Source organism: Haemorhous mexicanus, chromosome 22 (assembly GCF_027477595.1).
Source record: "Haemorhous mexicanus isolate bHaeMex1 chromosome 22, bHaeMex1.pri, whole genome shotgun sequence".
NCBI lineage: Eukaryota > Metazoa > Chordata > Aves > Passeriformes > Fringillidae > Haemorhous > Haemorhous mexicanus.
This window is the reverse complement of record NC_082362.1, coordinates 10,765,079-10,781,848: the sequence shown is the minus strand read 5'-3', so window position 1 is coordinate 10,781,848 and position 16,770 is coordinate 10,765,079. Positions and strand designations below refer to the sequence as shown.

At 49.1% G+C, this 16,770-nt stretch overlaps 1 protein-coding gene across 10 annotated transcripts in view; it reads left to right on the top strand.

The window, feature by feature from the left end:
- Positions 1-16,770, top strand: part of MSI2 (musashi RNA binding protein 2) — a 204,581-nt gene that overhangs the window by 3,552 nt on the left and 184,259 nt on the right. For all 10 annotated transcript variants that reach the window (XM_059866263.1, XM_059866261.1, XM_059866262.1 and 7 more), the window contains exon 5: positions 1,561-1,602. In XM_059866263.1, coding sequence (XP_059722246.1) covers positions 1,561-1,602 — 42 coding nt within the window. The remainder of the gene's footprint in view (positions 1-1,560; positions 1,603-16,770) is intronic.

Genomic DNA, 16,770 nt, shown 5'->3' with positions numbered 1-16,770 from the left:
TACAATATTTGTATCTGATAGAGGCAAATCAGTTTATCAGTTGCACATCAAATGTCTGCGGTATTTCCCATTTTGACAAATTAATTGAGTAAAACTGCTTTTTAGGAGAGACCCGTGGTTATTTAGCAGTGACAGGAATATTTATCACCACAGGAATAACAATGCCAAATGGAAACATCTCTTCTTTTTCATCAGGGTTTGCTTGAGGGGGGAGAAACACAACAAAAGCCAGTCCCAAACTCTAAAAAAGCCCGTCCTCCTTAATATGCTTAACGCTGGCAGCGTTAGTGGCATCAGTTGGTTGCACAGGCAAGGGCAGCACTGAAAGCAGTTGCAGGTTGCACAGTTCAGGTAGGATCCAGTACTTCAGAACATCCTTTTCCAGACCCTTTTTGTAGAAGATGTCTGCGTGCAGGTGCTGCTGAGAGCCAGCAGTGAAGCCAGCAGCACGCAGACGTTTTATTGCCATTTAGGGGAGCTGCTGTTGAAAGGTCTGATGTTTTTGTTTACATCCAGCCTTCTGCCTGCCTGCTCCCTCCAAACACCACTGGGTGCCATTTCTTTGTGTCTGCGGTGGTGCCTTTTTGGTTTTGTGTAATTTTTGAATGGCAGAGAGGAGTCCCTTTTTAGAGATGACCCCCGTGGAAGTTGTGTGAGGTTGCAGAATTAGCATTTTGGAATGCAGAGGGGATGTGCTAATTCATGCAGTGCAAGGGGAGCCAACGCTGCATCTTAAAACAGGGCAGGGGGTTTTCCCCCCCCCCCCTTTTTTTTGTCTGTGGTGACGTGCTTCATACATGGATAGTTCACGTAACTCCTTAATGGAAACCCTTGTTTAGGAAGTTGTTTACTTTTGAGTTCAGTGCGTGTATATTTCACACACATGAAACTCGTTTGTAGCTTACTCTCCTCCCTTCCTGCCCCATCCCAGAAATGCCCCTTTGGAGTTTTCTTTGAGTGAGTAAATCAGATCAGTTGGGGGTATTACTATGGAGGAGACTCTGGTCCTTCAAATGTTTCAGTTTTAATAATTGAAATGTGAATAATTTGACTTTGCTTTTGGCTTTCCTTTTTTGTATGGTGTTGCTTGTCAGTTAGCAAAGCAAAGCAGGAAAAAAGAAGCAACCCCAAACCCAAGTGCAGGAAGGGGCAGGTGTCAAAGCCACCAGGTGAAGATGTTGGTCAGGAATGCTGGCCCTCTTTCTGTGCGATCTCTAGGCCATGTGGATACTCCGCAGCACACAGTTTTGGTGGTAGAGGCAGCACCCAGAGACTGATCCAGGGCTCCCTGAGCACCCACAGGGATTGCTGCCCAGAAGATGATGGAGGAGAAGTGCAGAAGAGATGTTTTCTTCCTGTCTTCCCATCTCCCCAGCCCTGCCAAACTCCCCAGACAAAGCCAGACTGTGACCTATCATTTCCAGAGTGGCTCTGGATGACCCGGTGTGCTGAATTGCAAGCCTGAGAAATGAGGGATTAATAATTCAGTGATATAAAATCAAAATAATGTGAAATGACAACCAAAGCTACCCTGTTGATTTCCCCTTTCTTTTTCCTCAGATTGACCCTAAAGTTGCGTTTCCCCGACGGGCACAGCCCAAGGTAAGTAGCAGGATCGATAATAGGATTTCAGGCACACAGAGAATCATTGTTGCCAGGCAGTTCGGGTTTCAGCCGGGGAATTGGCAATGAAAGCTTTTAAAGCTGCTGCTGGGGGGGTCAGTGTGTGGCTGAGGCCCGGGAGGCTGCTCTGTGTCCGTGCAGAGCCGCTCGGTGGGGCTGGGCAGCCGGAGCGGTGCCGCCGCAGCCCCACGCTCTGGGCACTCTGCTGGGTTTATGAACAGTGTTTGGATGAAGTGCAGGCTTCAGGCTTGTTTTGAGCTGAGCTTTCAGTTCTGTGGTTGTGATGGATGGGGATCTATCTCTGCCTTCATTGTTTGCAAATTTTCTTTTGTTTGACTCAAGAGATGTGTGCGGAGTTGCGTGTAAGGCTCGCCTGGCGAGTTCCCGGTGAGGCTGCGAGCTCTGGGGGCTGCTGGGTGTTCTGTAGGAGCAGGGCAGCAGTGAGCTGTGAGTGTCCAGCTGCTCAGGCTGGCCGGGGCACTGGCCTGGCTGCGGAGTGGCCAGCCTTGGTGGTGGCACGGGGACCCTGCGGGGACACAGGCGCTCGTGCCCCCGCGCTCCCTCCAAATGCCACTGGGTGCCATTTCTCCTGCAGGAGCTGCCCGTGGAATACAAGTGGTTGTTGCTCTTTAGATTGTGCCTAATGAAAACAAATCAGTTTCAAAGCCAGACTTGCAGCGTGTGAATTTTGAAAGCCAGAGGCTGAAAGAAAACTTTTGCAATTGACTTTTTTTTAATTTGTTTTTGAGAGTCTATTGGAAAAACTTAATTTAACTGATGTATGGCACTCGTGTACACACTTGTCATCTTGGGTAACTTCAGTCTTCTGGTAAAAATGGGAGAAAAAGGCTGCAAAGTTGTACGTGCAAGTCAATAAGGAAAAGTGGTTTAAAGCTGGTGGTGGGAAACTACCTGACCAGCAGCCTGGACTGTTATTGCATACAGCTCCTCATGGAAGCAAGCAGTGTAAGTGGGTGTGTTGAACCATGATGTGAAGTATTGCACAAAATAGGCATCTAGGAAAAACCCTGTGTCGTTTCAAATCCCCAGGCATAGCACAGGAGAGGTGCTGGGGAGCTCTTAAAAAGAAGAGAACAAACCCCAACAGCCTACTCGCAGAATTTTAAACCAGACTAATGTAGGCAAATGTTTAGAGGTTCTTTTCTTCCTTGGACATATCTGATTACTAATTGGTGAATAATAGTGTGCCTGGCTTGTTTCTGCACTGAGCAAAGAGTTTATAGTGTGTGGGGCTTGTGGCTTCTGGATTATGTTGTTGGATTGATGCCATCTGTAATACACAATTTAAAGTTAACAGAATTTTGATCTTGAGCTTGATGTGCCTCTCCCCCTTCCCAATACCTTTTAAAGGTTAATTTACATTTTAAACTGTCTTCAGTGCCAGTTATCTGTTTCTACAGTGTTATTTGGAGAAGTTTGTAATGGGTACAACAGAGCTGTTAAGCTGTCCCATGTGATTTCTTCTCTAACAATTAAAAAAGCGGGGACATGTTTTGTGTCGAGCATATTAGTGAGTTAAATTTTTGTTTTAAAGAATGCAAAATCAGGCTGTATTGACAAAGGGGATTTTGTTTTCCTGCACGTAGGGGGTTTTTTCCCTTGGTTTTTGGTAACAGACATCTTTCAAGCATGGGGCAAATGCTGGAATAGACATCAAATTCCACTCTTAGCAGGAGCTCCCTCTCTCTGGAGAGGTCAGCAGTGTCTGTTGCTGCTTTTTACACAGTTGTCCTTTCTAAAGTGTTGGGATTTCTACGGGGCACTTGAAAAAAACCTGAAGATTGAAACCAGCCTGATTTGGAGACTGGAGAAAATCAGATGCAATAAAGAGCAGATTTTACATCAATTATGATGTATTATTCTGGCAAGCATTTCATAATCTGAATATTTTGTTTTCTGTTTTTTTAATTGGATACTGAATTAAGGTTTTGGACTTTAGTTGTTCATTTATCCCAGTTGAATAGCAAATGCTCAGCGTTAAAATGTGACTGTACTTTAGTCTAATTAACTAGCTAATGCTTGGGTCTGTGGAGATTAATGGCATTTAATGAAATGTCTCTGTCTCTCTCTAGGTGCAAGGGGAGAATTTGTTTTTTGTTTTGGTTTGTTTTTTTTTCCCTGAGTAATCTTCCTTCCTGGTATGTTTAACAAAATGGGGATTTGTTTGGGGTTTTTTTCTTTTCCTGTGCTTTTCCTGGCAGTGGTGAGGACTGGGGTGAAGGAGGGCTGGGGATGCATTCCCCCTTCTCCCTCCATCCCTCCATCCATCCCTCCCTGTCCTTACAGCTGAACTTTGCCAGCCCACACTCACTTGTTCCTCCCCTCCTGATCTACTGGAGTTGCCCAGCCCTGCCCTTTCAAACCCCAGCCCAGTGAAACGCTTTATTTCGGGCTTTGTAAACCGCAGCTCCGTGGTTTGACACCTCTCTGGTGATGCAAATTGGCTCCTGAGCCAGCCGTGGCAGGTTGGAACAGCCCGGCATTCTTCCCTGGTTTCCTTAGAATGACCCTGCAGAATTCCTCCTGAGTGCCTGCCCTGGATTACCGGGATGTGTAATCCTGCTCTCCCGGGAAGGCCAGCACCACTTGAAGCTATTGTTTCAGGAAACCTGCTGCAGGGTTTAACTCCTTGGGCTTCTGGAGGATGAATATATGTCTCCTTCCTCGGGGCTGCTGTTCCTCGATAAAAATCTGTCTTGCTTCCAGTGCTGGAAGGCACTGTGTAACAGGAGATCATTGGTAACTGCTGGCTGAAAGAGTCCTTGGAAGGCAGCAGTGAGGGGTGGCAGTGGTTTTGTACCCCCTTTTGAATACTGAAGGCTACAGTAATTGACTTACTGTTACACATAGCCTGCCATTTCTGCTGTTACTGCTCTGTTGGGTGGGAGAGGGCTTGTCACAGAGGTGCAGGGCTGTCCTGGCCCCTCGGGGCCCCAGCCAGCCCCCGATGCACACGGTGCCCGTGGCCAGCTGGTTTCCTGTCTGCTGGGCACGTGGGCTCTGAGCACTTGGGCACATCTTGGGCAGGAGGCAGTGTCAGCATCTCTCCTTTGCTGTGAGACTGAAGCTGCCTGCCCCAGAGCAGCAAATGGAGGGCATGCCCTTTGGGGATAACACCCAGGCTAACCTGGGATTGTGTTTTAAAGCTAACCAATGGATTTGGATGTCTGATTCCAATTAAGTTAGCTGTGGGTGGGTTGTCTGCATCCCTTGGCTGTCTGATAAGCTTCAGCCAGAGTAGCAGGGAGAGATTTTATTCCAAAGCAAATGGTGGACCTCGAAAATCAAGAGTTCTGTGTGTTTTCTCCCCTGCTTCTGCCTGTAAACTCCTCCAGGTTAGTCCTACTACTTCCCATCTTATTTTAGGGGTTAGGTAGACTTTGAAGTTTCTTTTTTTTTTCTCAAAAGAGTGAACTGGACACAGTAGCAGAACTCAGCTTTCTTCCTTTCCTGCCACCCTTCCTTCCCCACCAGGCTGTAAAGAGCAGCAAGGTTAGACCTTTTCCCAATGATTTTAAAAATTCTTTTTAGATTCCCCTGCATTTGCAGGTCTGGGTGGAGTAAGAGAGGAAGTATTTCCTGATCTTGGCATCAGGCATAGATGAGTAGCTTGATGATAATCACGGTACCATCTGTGTGCAGAGTAGTGTCAAGTCCTTCCCAGATGGTGTGGGGGATTTCTTTGGGTGGTCCATGGCCACTGTTTGGGTGTTTTGTCCGGGGTAAGCTGCTCCTGGGATCTGCTTCCCTCTGGCATTGGACGGGCCAGTGGAAGAGTTTCAGAGTCTGAGTGAGCCCAGCCCCAGGCAGTGGAGGATCAGGGTTTAGGAACCCTTGTCTTTGGGCTGGGGTTTGTGCTTTCTGTGCTGTGGCTGAGGCAGAGGGTGACCTCTGTCCTTGGGTGTCACAGCCAGAGGAAGAAGGGGCTGTGCAGGGCCTTCTGTGGAGTGCAGTGAGTTCTGTCAGAAACAGGAGCTGAGCTGGATTTTTGTAACTGTTGTATTTTGGAGATGTAAACATGTATTTCTGCTCCCCAATCACTGAGGTAGATTGTTCATGTTGTCCTGAATCCCCACAGACTGTCTTGTGCTTGTTAAAATGCCTGTATTTCCATTCTCATTGCCTAAGGATGTCTGTCATGTTAGGAATAGTCCTAATGCACTTTCCTTCCCTTTGACATATTGCTAACTAAAAAATAAGATTGAACACTGTCTAACATGGGATTTTTTTTTTAAAAAGGAGGTTCTACATTGCCTGTGTTTTCCTGAATTGTTGGATTATTTTTAATGGCATCTACCAGGTGACTTCTGTGTGCTTGTAAATACCAGGAAAGGTTCTGAGGCAGAGAGGTCAGGGAAATGGAAGGAGAGCAGCATGCTGCCACCCCTGTGCATCCCCTCTGCTTCCAGATTGAGTACATCTTCTCTGCAAAGTGCTGAGCCTTTATCAGCCCGGGGGTAGGTCTACTAATGACTGATCTAAAACCATCAAATTCATTTATTTGTCACTGCCAGTGACAGGCCAGTTAATGCTAATGGATTCTTTTTTTAGCCTGTTGACTCTGGTGATAGTCTCATAAATGTTGTGAAATCCAGAGCATTAAAGGCAACTTGGAACTTGTTTTTATTTTTAGAGGAGAGCCACTGAAACAGGGCAAGGTGGGGTGTGTGCATCAAGATGTATGTTGTGCTGAGAAGGAGCAAAGAACAATTCTAGTTCATTAAGCTCTATCTTGAGTCTGGCTGTTCCTGATAGTTATTTGACTTTTCAGTTGTACTAACTAAGTGTTCTCTTCAAATGCATTTTGGGTCATGCTGTAAGGTGAAGAGAAGCTGTAAATAGTCAGTCATCTTAGGGAAAAACAGCTTGTTTCAGAAAATGGTTCATCTCAGGGCCTGAGTCTTCTCTGCCCCTATTGTGTGAAAGCACTTAAGCATATACTTAAGTTGGCATAAGCGTGTGGGTAAGTGCTTTGCTGAATCAGCATGGGCTCAAAGCACATTATTAAATGCTTTGGTGAACTGTGAAGCCCATAGCAGAAAAGATTAAAAGATTACTTTGTGTATTTGACAGTACTGTGGTCAGTTCCATCACTTCTCCTTCAGATAGGCAGTTTTATCTCTGTCATATTCCCCCCTCCACTGGAGGATCTCACTCACAAGAAAATACTATTCTGCTATTTCCTCAAAAAACTGATTACAAGGTCAGTGTAGCATCAGACTTAAAAAAAAAAAAAAGTCATTATTGAAGCTTAATTTAGTCTCTAGCCCTGAAATCACACGTTCTGTTTGCCTTAGTCACTGGAATAATTCTGTAAACTATGTGAGTAGTGTTCAACGTGGCCTGTGATCTTTACGATATTATTGCTGTAGAAACTGTGGTTTGCTGAGTAATTTGAAAGTTACTGTGAAACTTTGTAGCCATATCAGCATGAGGTATTAATAAGTTACTTCTAAACTCTGGCATTTTACTGCTCTCCTGTTGGAAGTATTTCTTCTATTTTTTGAGTGCAGAGAAAATCTGAAGAATGTTGGGAAGTTGTTCTCCCCTGCTCAGTCATTCCCTGTGCTGGGACATCTGCAGCTGGGTGTATTGTTGTGACTGAGTAGGCTTAAATTAAGATGGGGAACTTTGTATTATAAAGAAGGACCCTGCTAAGGCTTATGCAATTCTGCACATGAGGAATAGTCCCAGAGACCTCAGCGAGCACAGTGAGATGCAGACAAGGCTCCTTAATATGTTGGTGAAGTGTAGGTGGCAGGAAGGGTGAAGGCGAAGAAGTATTGACAGCAGCAGAAAGTGCCTCTGCCCTGCCCTCCCCCAGCAAAGACTTGCATTAATTTCCCATTGACTCTGATGTACAATAGGGAAGAGGTTTCAAGCTGACTGAAGGGGCAAAGGTCCAAGAAAACTACTGTAGCAAGAACTGATGCAGAGTGACAGTAATGAGGTAGCCTGGCAGGTGGGAGGGAAAAATGGTGGGGTGGGGGAAAGAAACTAATATCTGGTGAATTAAATAGTTCCCAGGGTTTGAAGTTAAGTCCCCCTGGTTTTTATTTTCCTTCCTGTGTGCCACACAGCTGTGAGATGGGGCTGGGCAAGGCTCCTTGGCTCCTGGTGCAGCTCCAGCCCTCCTGGCTCAGGGCATGGCCCAGAGGGTACAAAATTCCTCTGCAGTGCTCCCAAACCTGTGCTGTGCTGTTTTAATCAGTGTTTTAGCATGCCTGACTCAGAGCTCATCTTTACCTTGTTCTGTGGGTCAGTTTTGCATCAAAGAGAAGGTGAGGAGCACGGGCTGAAGAAGTGTTTTGAAGTTTGGATTTATTTAAAATAGCGACTGTGAAGTGCAGACAAGACTTTCAGCTTCTTGAACGCTGGTGTGAAGAGAATGCCTGCTGGATAGAGAGTCTGGGGAGGCTTTAACCAGTTGCTGGATGAACACTGGTCAGTAATCTTCCCAAAGGGTAATGTAGTGTGGTGTGAAAAGAGGTTGTTGCAAGGAGCTGGGCATTTGTGCTAGCTCTCCATGAATCCCACTGGACTGGGAGATGGTGCTCAAGTCAGGGGCCTGGTTTGTGGCAAAGCTTGCCAGCTGCAAGCCCTCGGCACTGGCAGGTTTGGTGGTTCTTGCACTGCTGGAAGAAGGTGTTGCTGAAGGGGATGTTGCCAGGGGTTCTTCTGCAGTGCTTGCTGAAGGAGAGAGGCTCCTGTTTCGTTATCCTTTTGGCTGTGTTATCAGTCATTTCTGCTCAGAGCTGTGTTGGTGTGATTTCCCTGCTCCAGCCCTAGCTGTGTGCAGGGCTCCACATGTACACAGAGCATTTATCCTTTTGCCAGAGGTTTGCAAGGTGCTGTGAATGAGTGTAAAGATGTTTCTTTGCCTGTGAAATTCACCTACTTCTGCTGTTGTATTTGGCAGACCTACAGAGCCTATAGCAGCATGGTGTGTTCAGTGAATTGTGGGAGGGAACAGAAAGCATTGAAAAGAAACCCAAAGGTAATGCTGAGATGGGAAATACGATGGGAATTTTCTGAGGATGGGGGTATTGCCCCACCTTTCAGTCTGGGACTGCTACCAGCCACTGTGTTGGGTGGTGTCAGGTCTTGTTCTCTGCCATGTCCTCAGGATCCCTGAGAGAGCTCTCCTGGGAGTACTGAGCAAGCCCTGAGACCACTACAGCAAAAACTGTTGGCTTCTTGCAGCAGGAGTTCCCTCTCCTCAAAAAGTCTCTACTGTAAAGTGCTTGGGGTTGTTCTGATTTGCACCAGACATCTCACCTTCCTCCCCAGTCACTTTCTGTAGGTCAGCTCTGAGACTCCAGCCCTGGATGGGTGGCGTGCTGAACACACTCCACACATTTAACTGTACCCTCTTCAAACACTGCCTGGTGAGAAAAACCCTCCTGAAACCTGCCATGGCAGTGTCCCAGGCCCACTGTTGGCTGGGGTTGTCCCGCTGCTGGCTGGGCTTGAGAGCTGAGGGAGCAGAGTGGCTGTTGGTCAGACTCTGGTGGTCTTGGCACAGCGTGTAGGAGCCCACCAAGGCCCTGGTGGGCCCGGCACTGGTGCTGCCATAGAGGCTGGAGATGGAGGGTCAGAGGAAAAAGGGCAGCAGGGGATTATGCAGAGATGTCAGCGTGGCAGAGAGCATGGCAGGCGCTTCCTGCCCCGCTTTGGTGCAGCAGTGAAGGGCTGCTCTGTCTGAGGGGATGCTGGCAGCATCCCTGCGCTGGGGAGGAAGTGTGGGAGGCAGAGCGGCCCTGTACGCTGCCAGCTCTTTATGCCACTTGTCTTTGAGGGGTTCACCTGGGTTTTTTGTCGTTTTTAACGGCTTTTGGCTGTAAAACTGGTGGGGGAGGCCCTGACTGGAGTGGCAGTGCTCTGGTTCAGGCAGGGGCTGTAACTGCTGAGGTTCTGCGTGCGCCGGCACTTCCGAGCTCCGCAGAGGGGAAGCCAGATAAGGATGCACAGCCACAGCATGTGGAAGGGAGCTGGTGCTGTGAATTGTGGCTGATGCTGGTCTCGTGGCTGCACACCAGCCTGGGGGCTGGGGCACAGTGCTGGGGGCAAGGGGGAGCCTGCCAGAGGACTGTGGGGGGCTCACAGGGCTGCTCTCAGTGACAGAGCAGAGGGGGAAGCCTGCTGAACTGCAGGTGTCCTGGGGGCCTCTGCCTCCAGGTAAGCCTTGGCTGCTCTTCCCTGTGGCCATGCTGGGTGCTCAGCCGTGCCAGGCACTCCTCTGGGGGCTGGCTGGCTCCTCTGGGGGAGCCACAGGCCATGCCCGCTCCCCTCTGGGTGCCCATGGGAGCAGCTGGGAGGGATGGTGCCGTGGTGTCCCTGTCCTGTGCAGATGGGGATCCTGTCCTGATGTTTTTGCAGAGCTCTGGGGACAGGCTGCCCCAGCATCCTGAGCCTCTATCCCCCATGCCTGCCTGGGGGCATCTCCAGCCCACCTGGGACCCCAGGGGAGCGTGGCAGTGGGGATCTCCTGCCACAGCACCTTTTGTGCTCCTGCCTCACGTAATCCCAGGAACTGGGATCGCAGCAGCAGGCTCTGTGTGACATGCCTGGCAGTTTATGTATGAGGAGGGAATTGTGATTGTCCTGTGTGTTTTATTTTTTCCCCTCTCTTTTTCATCTGGTCACATCCACTATGTCATTAATCTTCCCGATCAAATACAATGATAGTTGAAAGTCTTCCACAGTTATGATTCCCCCAAAGTTTTGTGAGCGTGGCTTTGATTTTGTGGTAGTCATAAGAAGTCAGTTTAGATTTCTGGACCTCTTTTTGTAGGTATTTCTAGTGGATATTTTAGGAGAGACATTTGTCTTCTCTCTCGATTAAGCATGTGTATGCAATAGGAAAAGAACAAAATAGGGAATTGAAAAAAATATTAAAACAGTTCAGTTACCAGTCCAAAAGCCTTAGTGCTAAAGAGCCATGAAGAAGCTTTATTGGAACTATAATTGCAGACATAAGCAGTGATTATCTGTCTTCGTGCCTTTATAGTCCCCATCACTGTCATCTGAACGCATGAGGCTGATGATAGTGTGAGCAGAACATTATTCAGCTGGTGCTGTGTAATTCTGATCTCTTGCAGTGTGTGGAAAGTAACAGAGTCGATTCACTTGAAAGTGCTGGGGAGAAAAGCAGGCAGGAGAGGACAAGTATTGTTGCAGAACACCCTGCTCATGAATCTTATTTCATCCTGGTTGCAGCTGAAGGAATGCAGGGGCCGGGTAAACTTCTTACATGGATGTGGTCAGACAAATTTAGCTGCTTCTTAATGTTCTTAGAGGTCTTGGGCAGGTGCAGCCCTTGGTGGTTGAAGAGTGCCTTGGTGTGTTTCCCTGAAATGCCCTAAATTGGCTCCAGCTGAGAGAAGGGCAGCAGCACCTGCTTGTCTCACATTCCTGAGGGCTGGAGATTGCTGGATCAAGGCAGACAAACGGATGCTGCCAAGCACTTCTTGAGGTGGAACAGAGATCAGAGAGCAAGTCTTGAATTTCTTGGCTGATTATTGGTGCTGGTTATGCAGGTGAAAATGTGCTCTGGGCAGTGAAGAGGCAGAGGGAGGAAGAGGTGATTTGGTGGCTGGGCAGCTGAAGCAGTGGCAGGAGCAGCCTGTGCAGTCTGGATTGTGCCCTGCTGGCTGAGCCCAGGACTGGGCACAGGTGATTTGAGTTAACCTACTCTCCTGTCCGTTGCTCCCCTGCTGTGCTGCTGATTGGGCAGGTGTGTCCCTCACCTGAAACCAATTACCAGGCCCCAGGTTTGATTGCAGTCACCTGCCCTGGTGAAGGTAGTCAGTGGTGAGGTGGTAGGAGCCAGAGCTGCTGTGGCCTCCTCACAGACAGTCTGCCGTGGTCCAGGGCTGCTCTGAGCCATAAGAAGGTAATGCTGTGGGGGGGTTTGGGGTAGGGGAGGTGTTTGTTTAACAGGAGACTGGTTATGCTTGTTTTCCTTTTTTCTCCTGAAGTTTTGAGGTAAAAGAGCTATTTTAAAGGAGGACAATAGCTGCAGGGGAGTCCAAAACTTGTAAGCCTGCTTTTTTTATTTACTCTTGCACTGCACTAGGACCAAGTGAAAAACAGACCTGAACATGCATGTTTTTGATGGGCTTTTCTTCATTTCTTAGTGATGATTGTGTTTGTGTTGGAGTTAGCAGGACGTATTCCACTAACTTCTGTTAGAGCAGCTCAAAGCAAAGCTTCTAAGTTGCTTAGTATGCTCCAAGGGCATTTCAAAAACAAAACCAGAAATCTGCTAGCAAAGTGCCTAGATAGAGAAAAGGGAGTGCACTTTTTGGGGGTGTGTGCCTGCCTGTCCACTCTGTGAAAATAAAGTGAGATAGTGATGGTTTGAAAGTTTCTGGTCTTGAGCTGAGTGAGCTGTGAGTGAAAAACTGATTCTTGGAAAAGTTTTATTCAAAATGTTAGTTGGTAATCTGTGGTATGTACATTGCTGGAGACATCACCATCCTACTTTCAGGAAAGACTTGTGTGCTGAAATGACTTACACTAGTTTAAATGTGGCCCTTGTTCTTACCACACAGAGATGAGGTAAGTGATTGTCATCACCCTTGTTTTATGGATGTGCAAAACAGAAGTGCTGCTCACGTGTTCTGCAGTACTTGAAATAGGGAATTGCTGGTGCCTTAGAGGAGGGTTATTCCAAACACCAGGTGTGCTGGGTCTGCACTTGCTGGGCTGTGTGTTCCCAGGTGCTGGGGAGGAGGGGATGTGCAGGGTTTGGGGGCTGGCTGTGCTGTGGGCAGTGCTGGGTGAGGAGCTGCAGTCCCCACAAGTGGATGAGGCCATGTGTGGAAATAGCCTGGGTGTTGCATCATTGGAGATGGGAGTGAGTCAGTCATGAAACCCTCTGCAAAAGGCTTTTGTAACTAGTACTGGCTTATTAGAAACAGTTGCTGAGGATAGGCCTGGCTTTCCTGGGCAGGTGAAGCCTCTTAAGAGTGGTGCTCTGAGTGCATGGGGCACAGGCAGACGCAGGGAAGGCTGTGAAATGTTTAGGATGGAGGGGGGAGAGCAGACTGAACGTGATGCCCGTGTGACATCTGCCTGGAGCTTCCAAACCTGTGCTGAGCTCTCATAGTATGGGGTGAGAAAGGGGGAGCATGGTGCCTTTCTGGGGGAAGCTCTGTGTGTGTGGGTACACAGCAGTGCTGCAGTGCACAGAGGTGTGCTGGGAACTGGGGCTCTGCCATGGGCATGGGGAGGGGAGGCAGGATTGGGCTGGAGCTGTGGTTGGGAGTGCTCTGTGCCTCAACCTCTGCCTGCCCCTGTGGCTGGGGTTCCAGCCCTGATACATCCCTGCCCTTCCTGGGTGACAGTCCTGGATCCATCCCTGCAGTGCCCAGCAGCAGGGACAGTCCCAGTTCCAGCCCTGCAGTGCCAGGGCAGGCTGGGCAGCAGGGACAGTCCCAGTTCCAGCCCCACAGTGCCCAGCAGCAGGGACAGTCCCAGTTCCAGCCCCACAGTGCCCAGCAGCAGGGACAGTCCCAGTTCCAGCCCCACAGTGCCAGGGCAGGCTGGGCAGCAGGGACAGTCCCAGTTCCAGCCCCACAGTGCCAGGGCAGCAGGGACAGTCCCAGTTCCAGCCCCACAGTGCCAGGGCAGCAGGGACAGTCCCAGTTCCAGCCCCACAGTGCCAGGGCAGCAGGGACAGTCCCAGTTCCAGCCCTGCAGTGCCCAGCAGCAGGGACAGTCCCAGTTCCAGCCCCACAGTGCCCAGACAGGCTGGGCAGCAGGGACAGTCCCAGTTCCAGCCCCACAGTGCCCAGACAGGCTGGGCAGCAGGGACAGTCCCAGTTCCAGCCCCACAGTGCCAGGGCAGCAAGGACAGTCCCAGTTCCAGCCCCACAGTGCCAGGGCAGCAAGGACAGTCCCAGTTCCAGCCCCACAGTGCCCAGGCAGGCTGGGCAGCAGGGACAGTCCCAGTTCCAGCCCCACAGTGCCCAGGCAGGCTGGGCAGCAGGGACAGTCCTGCCAGGCTCAGCTCCCAGCCGTGCCCGCGGGGGCTCTGCCGGGAGTGCTGGCTGCTGGGCTTTGGGCTCTCTGGCAGGAATGAGGAGTATCATTGTGTTTTATTGTGGCTTCTAAGAAACGCAGCGTGTTTGTGCTTTGGGGAGCCCCAGGGGCTTTGTTTTTCACCAGGCCTGAGCTATTCTTCAGCAGAGCCTTCCTGGAGCGTGAGCCAGTTCTGCCCATTAGGACCGAGAGACGGGCCTGACTGATTTCTGCTCCCTGCTGCATAATAAATCTGATACTAAAATTAGTGTTGGTCTCCCTAGGCCATAATTCTTGCTGAGATTATAGAGAATCGTGTGTGCAGAGAGGAACTGTGGTTGTGTGTGTTTGGGTTTTTTTTATAACCTTGAGTGTCCAATTTCCAGGTTTTTTACTTAACCCCCCTCCCATCTTTTTCCCCTTTTCCTCTCTTTTGGGAAGTGCTTAGCCTTTCTGTGTATTTTGGCTATTTAAGCCTCTGTCACTGCAGGCAGATGAGTTCCTTGGGAGCTCTTCTGAAGGTTTTGTAATTGAGTCTTTTACCACGGCGACAGGATATTATTAACCTTCAGTAAAGCAATTTATTTCATACTCCTTTGTGGGGATAAGCCTTTTTTCCCCCAGGAAAATATGTACGTGGAAAGGGTTTTGCGTACAGAGGTAGCTCGACTTGCAGCAGTGATTATGATTTTAGGAAAATTAATAATTTACGCAAAAAATAGGCAGTTCTGTTTGCATCAATTAAAAAAAACCCTTTGGTCCTGAATGATCCCACTCCTGACCAGTGTTTTATTTTCAAGAACAGACTTTTTGCCTGTTGGTGTCTTTGAAAAGAGGTTGTATTTCATGTTAGAGCTGTTGATATTTAGCCTGTGTGAGCAGTAAACCATTTTGTTGTGGTCTTTCAGATGGCCTTAAGAATGACCTGAGAGCTGGAGGGAGGAGTTCCTCACGGGGTCTCCCTCTGGGCATGGCCTTTGCCCTGAAATCAAATGCAGACTAGTCCAGAAGTCGTTAAAGATTGGGTGCTGCCAGAATAGCAATTTCCAGCCAGGGGGGAATGCTGGATAAGTGGCCAGCCTGTCTGAATCCCTTGTGCTCCCCGTTGAGCACAGTGACAAAGGCACCACGCTGGGATTGGGGAGATCCAGGCTCGGGTGTCACTGCAGCTCCCTGCACCCCAGCTTTTATTTTAAATAGAGGATCAGAATATTTCTTTTCCCGTGTCTGGCTGGACTTTTTACTTCAGTATTCTGTTAACTTCAAAAAAATGAAATTAACAATGCACTTGGCCTGTTGTTCAAGGTACTTGAAAACTCTGCGCTGTTAGAGCGCTGCTTTCGAGGGAGTTGAGCACACCTTGCAGGAGGAGTGTGTTATTTTGGCAATTCTGTTAGATGGAGTAGGGGTGTTATTCCCACATTATACAACAGAGCTTGGACGAGAGGCGAAGTGCTTTGTCCAGAGCTTTACGTTCATTAACCCACTTGAATCTCTTGGCGCCATGTGAGGCTCTAATAGCAGAGTCATCACTTCCCCACTCTCCAGCTGGATGCTGCTGCCTGGAGTGCAGTGGGCATCCTGGGCAGGGATGTGTCTGTGCCACTCCTGGTGGCCTTGGGTAGGGCTGCCCAGCCGCTGTGCTGTGCTCAGCTCTTCCTGTGCTCAGCCAGGTGCTGCTCTTCTGCCTGTGCTCTGTGGCACCGGCTCCCGGCGCCGCTTGGCTGCTCCCAGCCCTGTCCCATGAGAGGGGCTTTTCCACCTGGGCTGAGGTGTTCTGGGCAGCTGGGCAGTGCAGGCTGCCCGTGGCAGGTCTGCAGCTCTGCTGGGGGGAGCTTGGGCTCAGGAGGAGGGGTGGGCTCACCTGGCACTCCGTGGTGTCTGGGTGTCCTGCTGGGGGCAGGTGCTGCTTGGTGCCCTGTCCTGTGCCTGGGGTTCACGGGATGGACCTGCCCCTTCCTGGCAGCTCGTGGGTGTTGCTGTGGTTTGTAGGTTGCAGTGAACTGAGACTTCTAAAAACACAGATGAACACCATGCTTTGCTTTTATCCTGCAGCCTCCACAGCCCTGGGGGCTGCCCCATCCCTGGCTCTGAGCAGTCTGCAGGGGGACAGAGGGGCTTCTCCAGAACCCCGTGGTGCCTGCCCTGTGCTCAGCCCTGTGGGAAAGGACCCTTTGCTGGGTGGTCCTTCAGCCTCTCCTAAAATTCCAGAGACACGTTACATGCAAGAAAATGTTTTTGTTACAGAAAGACTTCCTGGCCCCTTCACATGCTGGTTTTGTAAAACTTTGCAGCTGGTAGATTTATTCTTAAATCTTCAACCAGAGAATATTTCTATTTTAAAAATGCTTAAAATACATTTCCCCCCTTTTTTGCTCTGTTGTTGTAAATGAGCCCCACAATCCGAATTTTTTTTTTTTCCTTTAAATCTTCCCCACCAGAGATTTAATTAAAATATTGTGAAAGGCAGTCATTGAAAATGAGAAACCTTTTGAGTGGAAGGCACCCTGATTTCCCTCTGCAGAGCTTTTTGTCACCATAGAGATGAAAAGAGAAGCTCAAAATTGCACTTTCCCCTTGTGTGTTGCTGCTGAGGGGCCGTGGCTGCAGGTAGCAGCTGCACTAAGATCAGCAGGGCTGGCTGGGGCTGAGGCTTTAACTCTTTGCAGGGCACGAGCTCTGGGTCAGGATTTCCTTCCCTGCTGGAAGCATTTTTCTTAGTCTATTATTCTGTTTTAATTTCCTGTGCTTCTGGGCTGGAATTTATCTGGGTTTGTGGAGGGAAGGCACGCAGGGGCCCATCCTTTTGTCTCCATAAAAGCAGAGCTCAGCACCTCTGAGCACAGCAGGGTCCAGTGGGTCTGCTCTGCGCTCTGCCACAGTGTCCTGAGGTGTTTGTGCACTGGGGAATGAGTTGGAATCCCACTTGGCCTTTTTAATTTTCTTTCTTAATTTTTTTTAGTGTATAAATCATAATTCTTCTTTAGGGTTTGAGCCTGATTCTCCCTTAAAATAGCTAAATGTTGGGCTTTTTTGTTGGTTTTCTTTTTAAAATCAGTGAGTTAATGGTATCTTTTTTTCCTTCCAGTAACCCCTCTG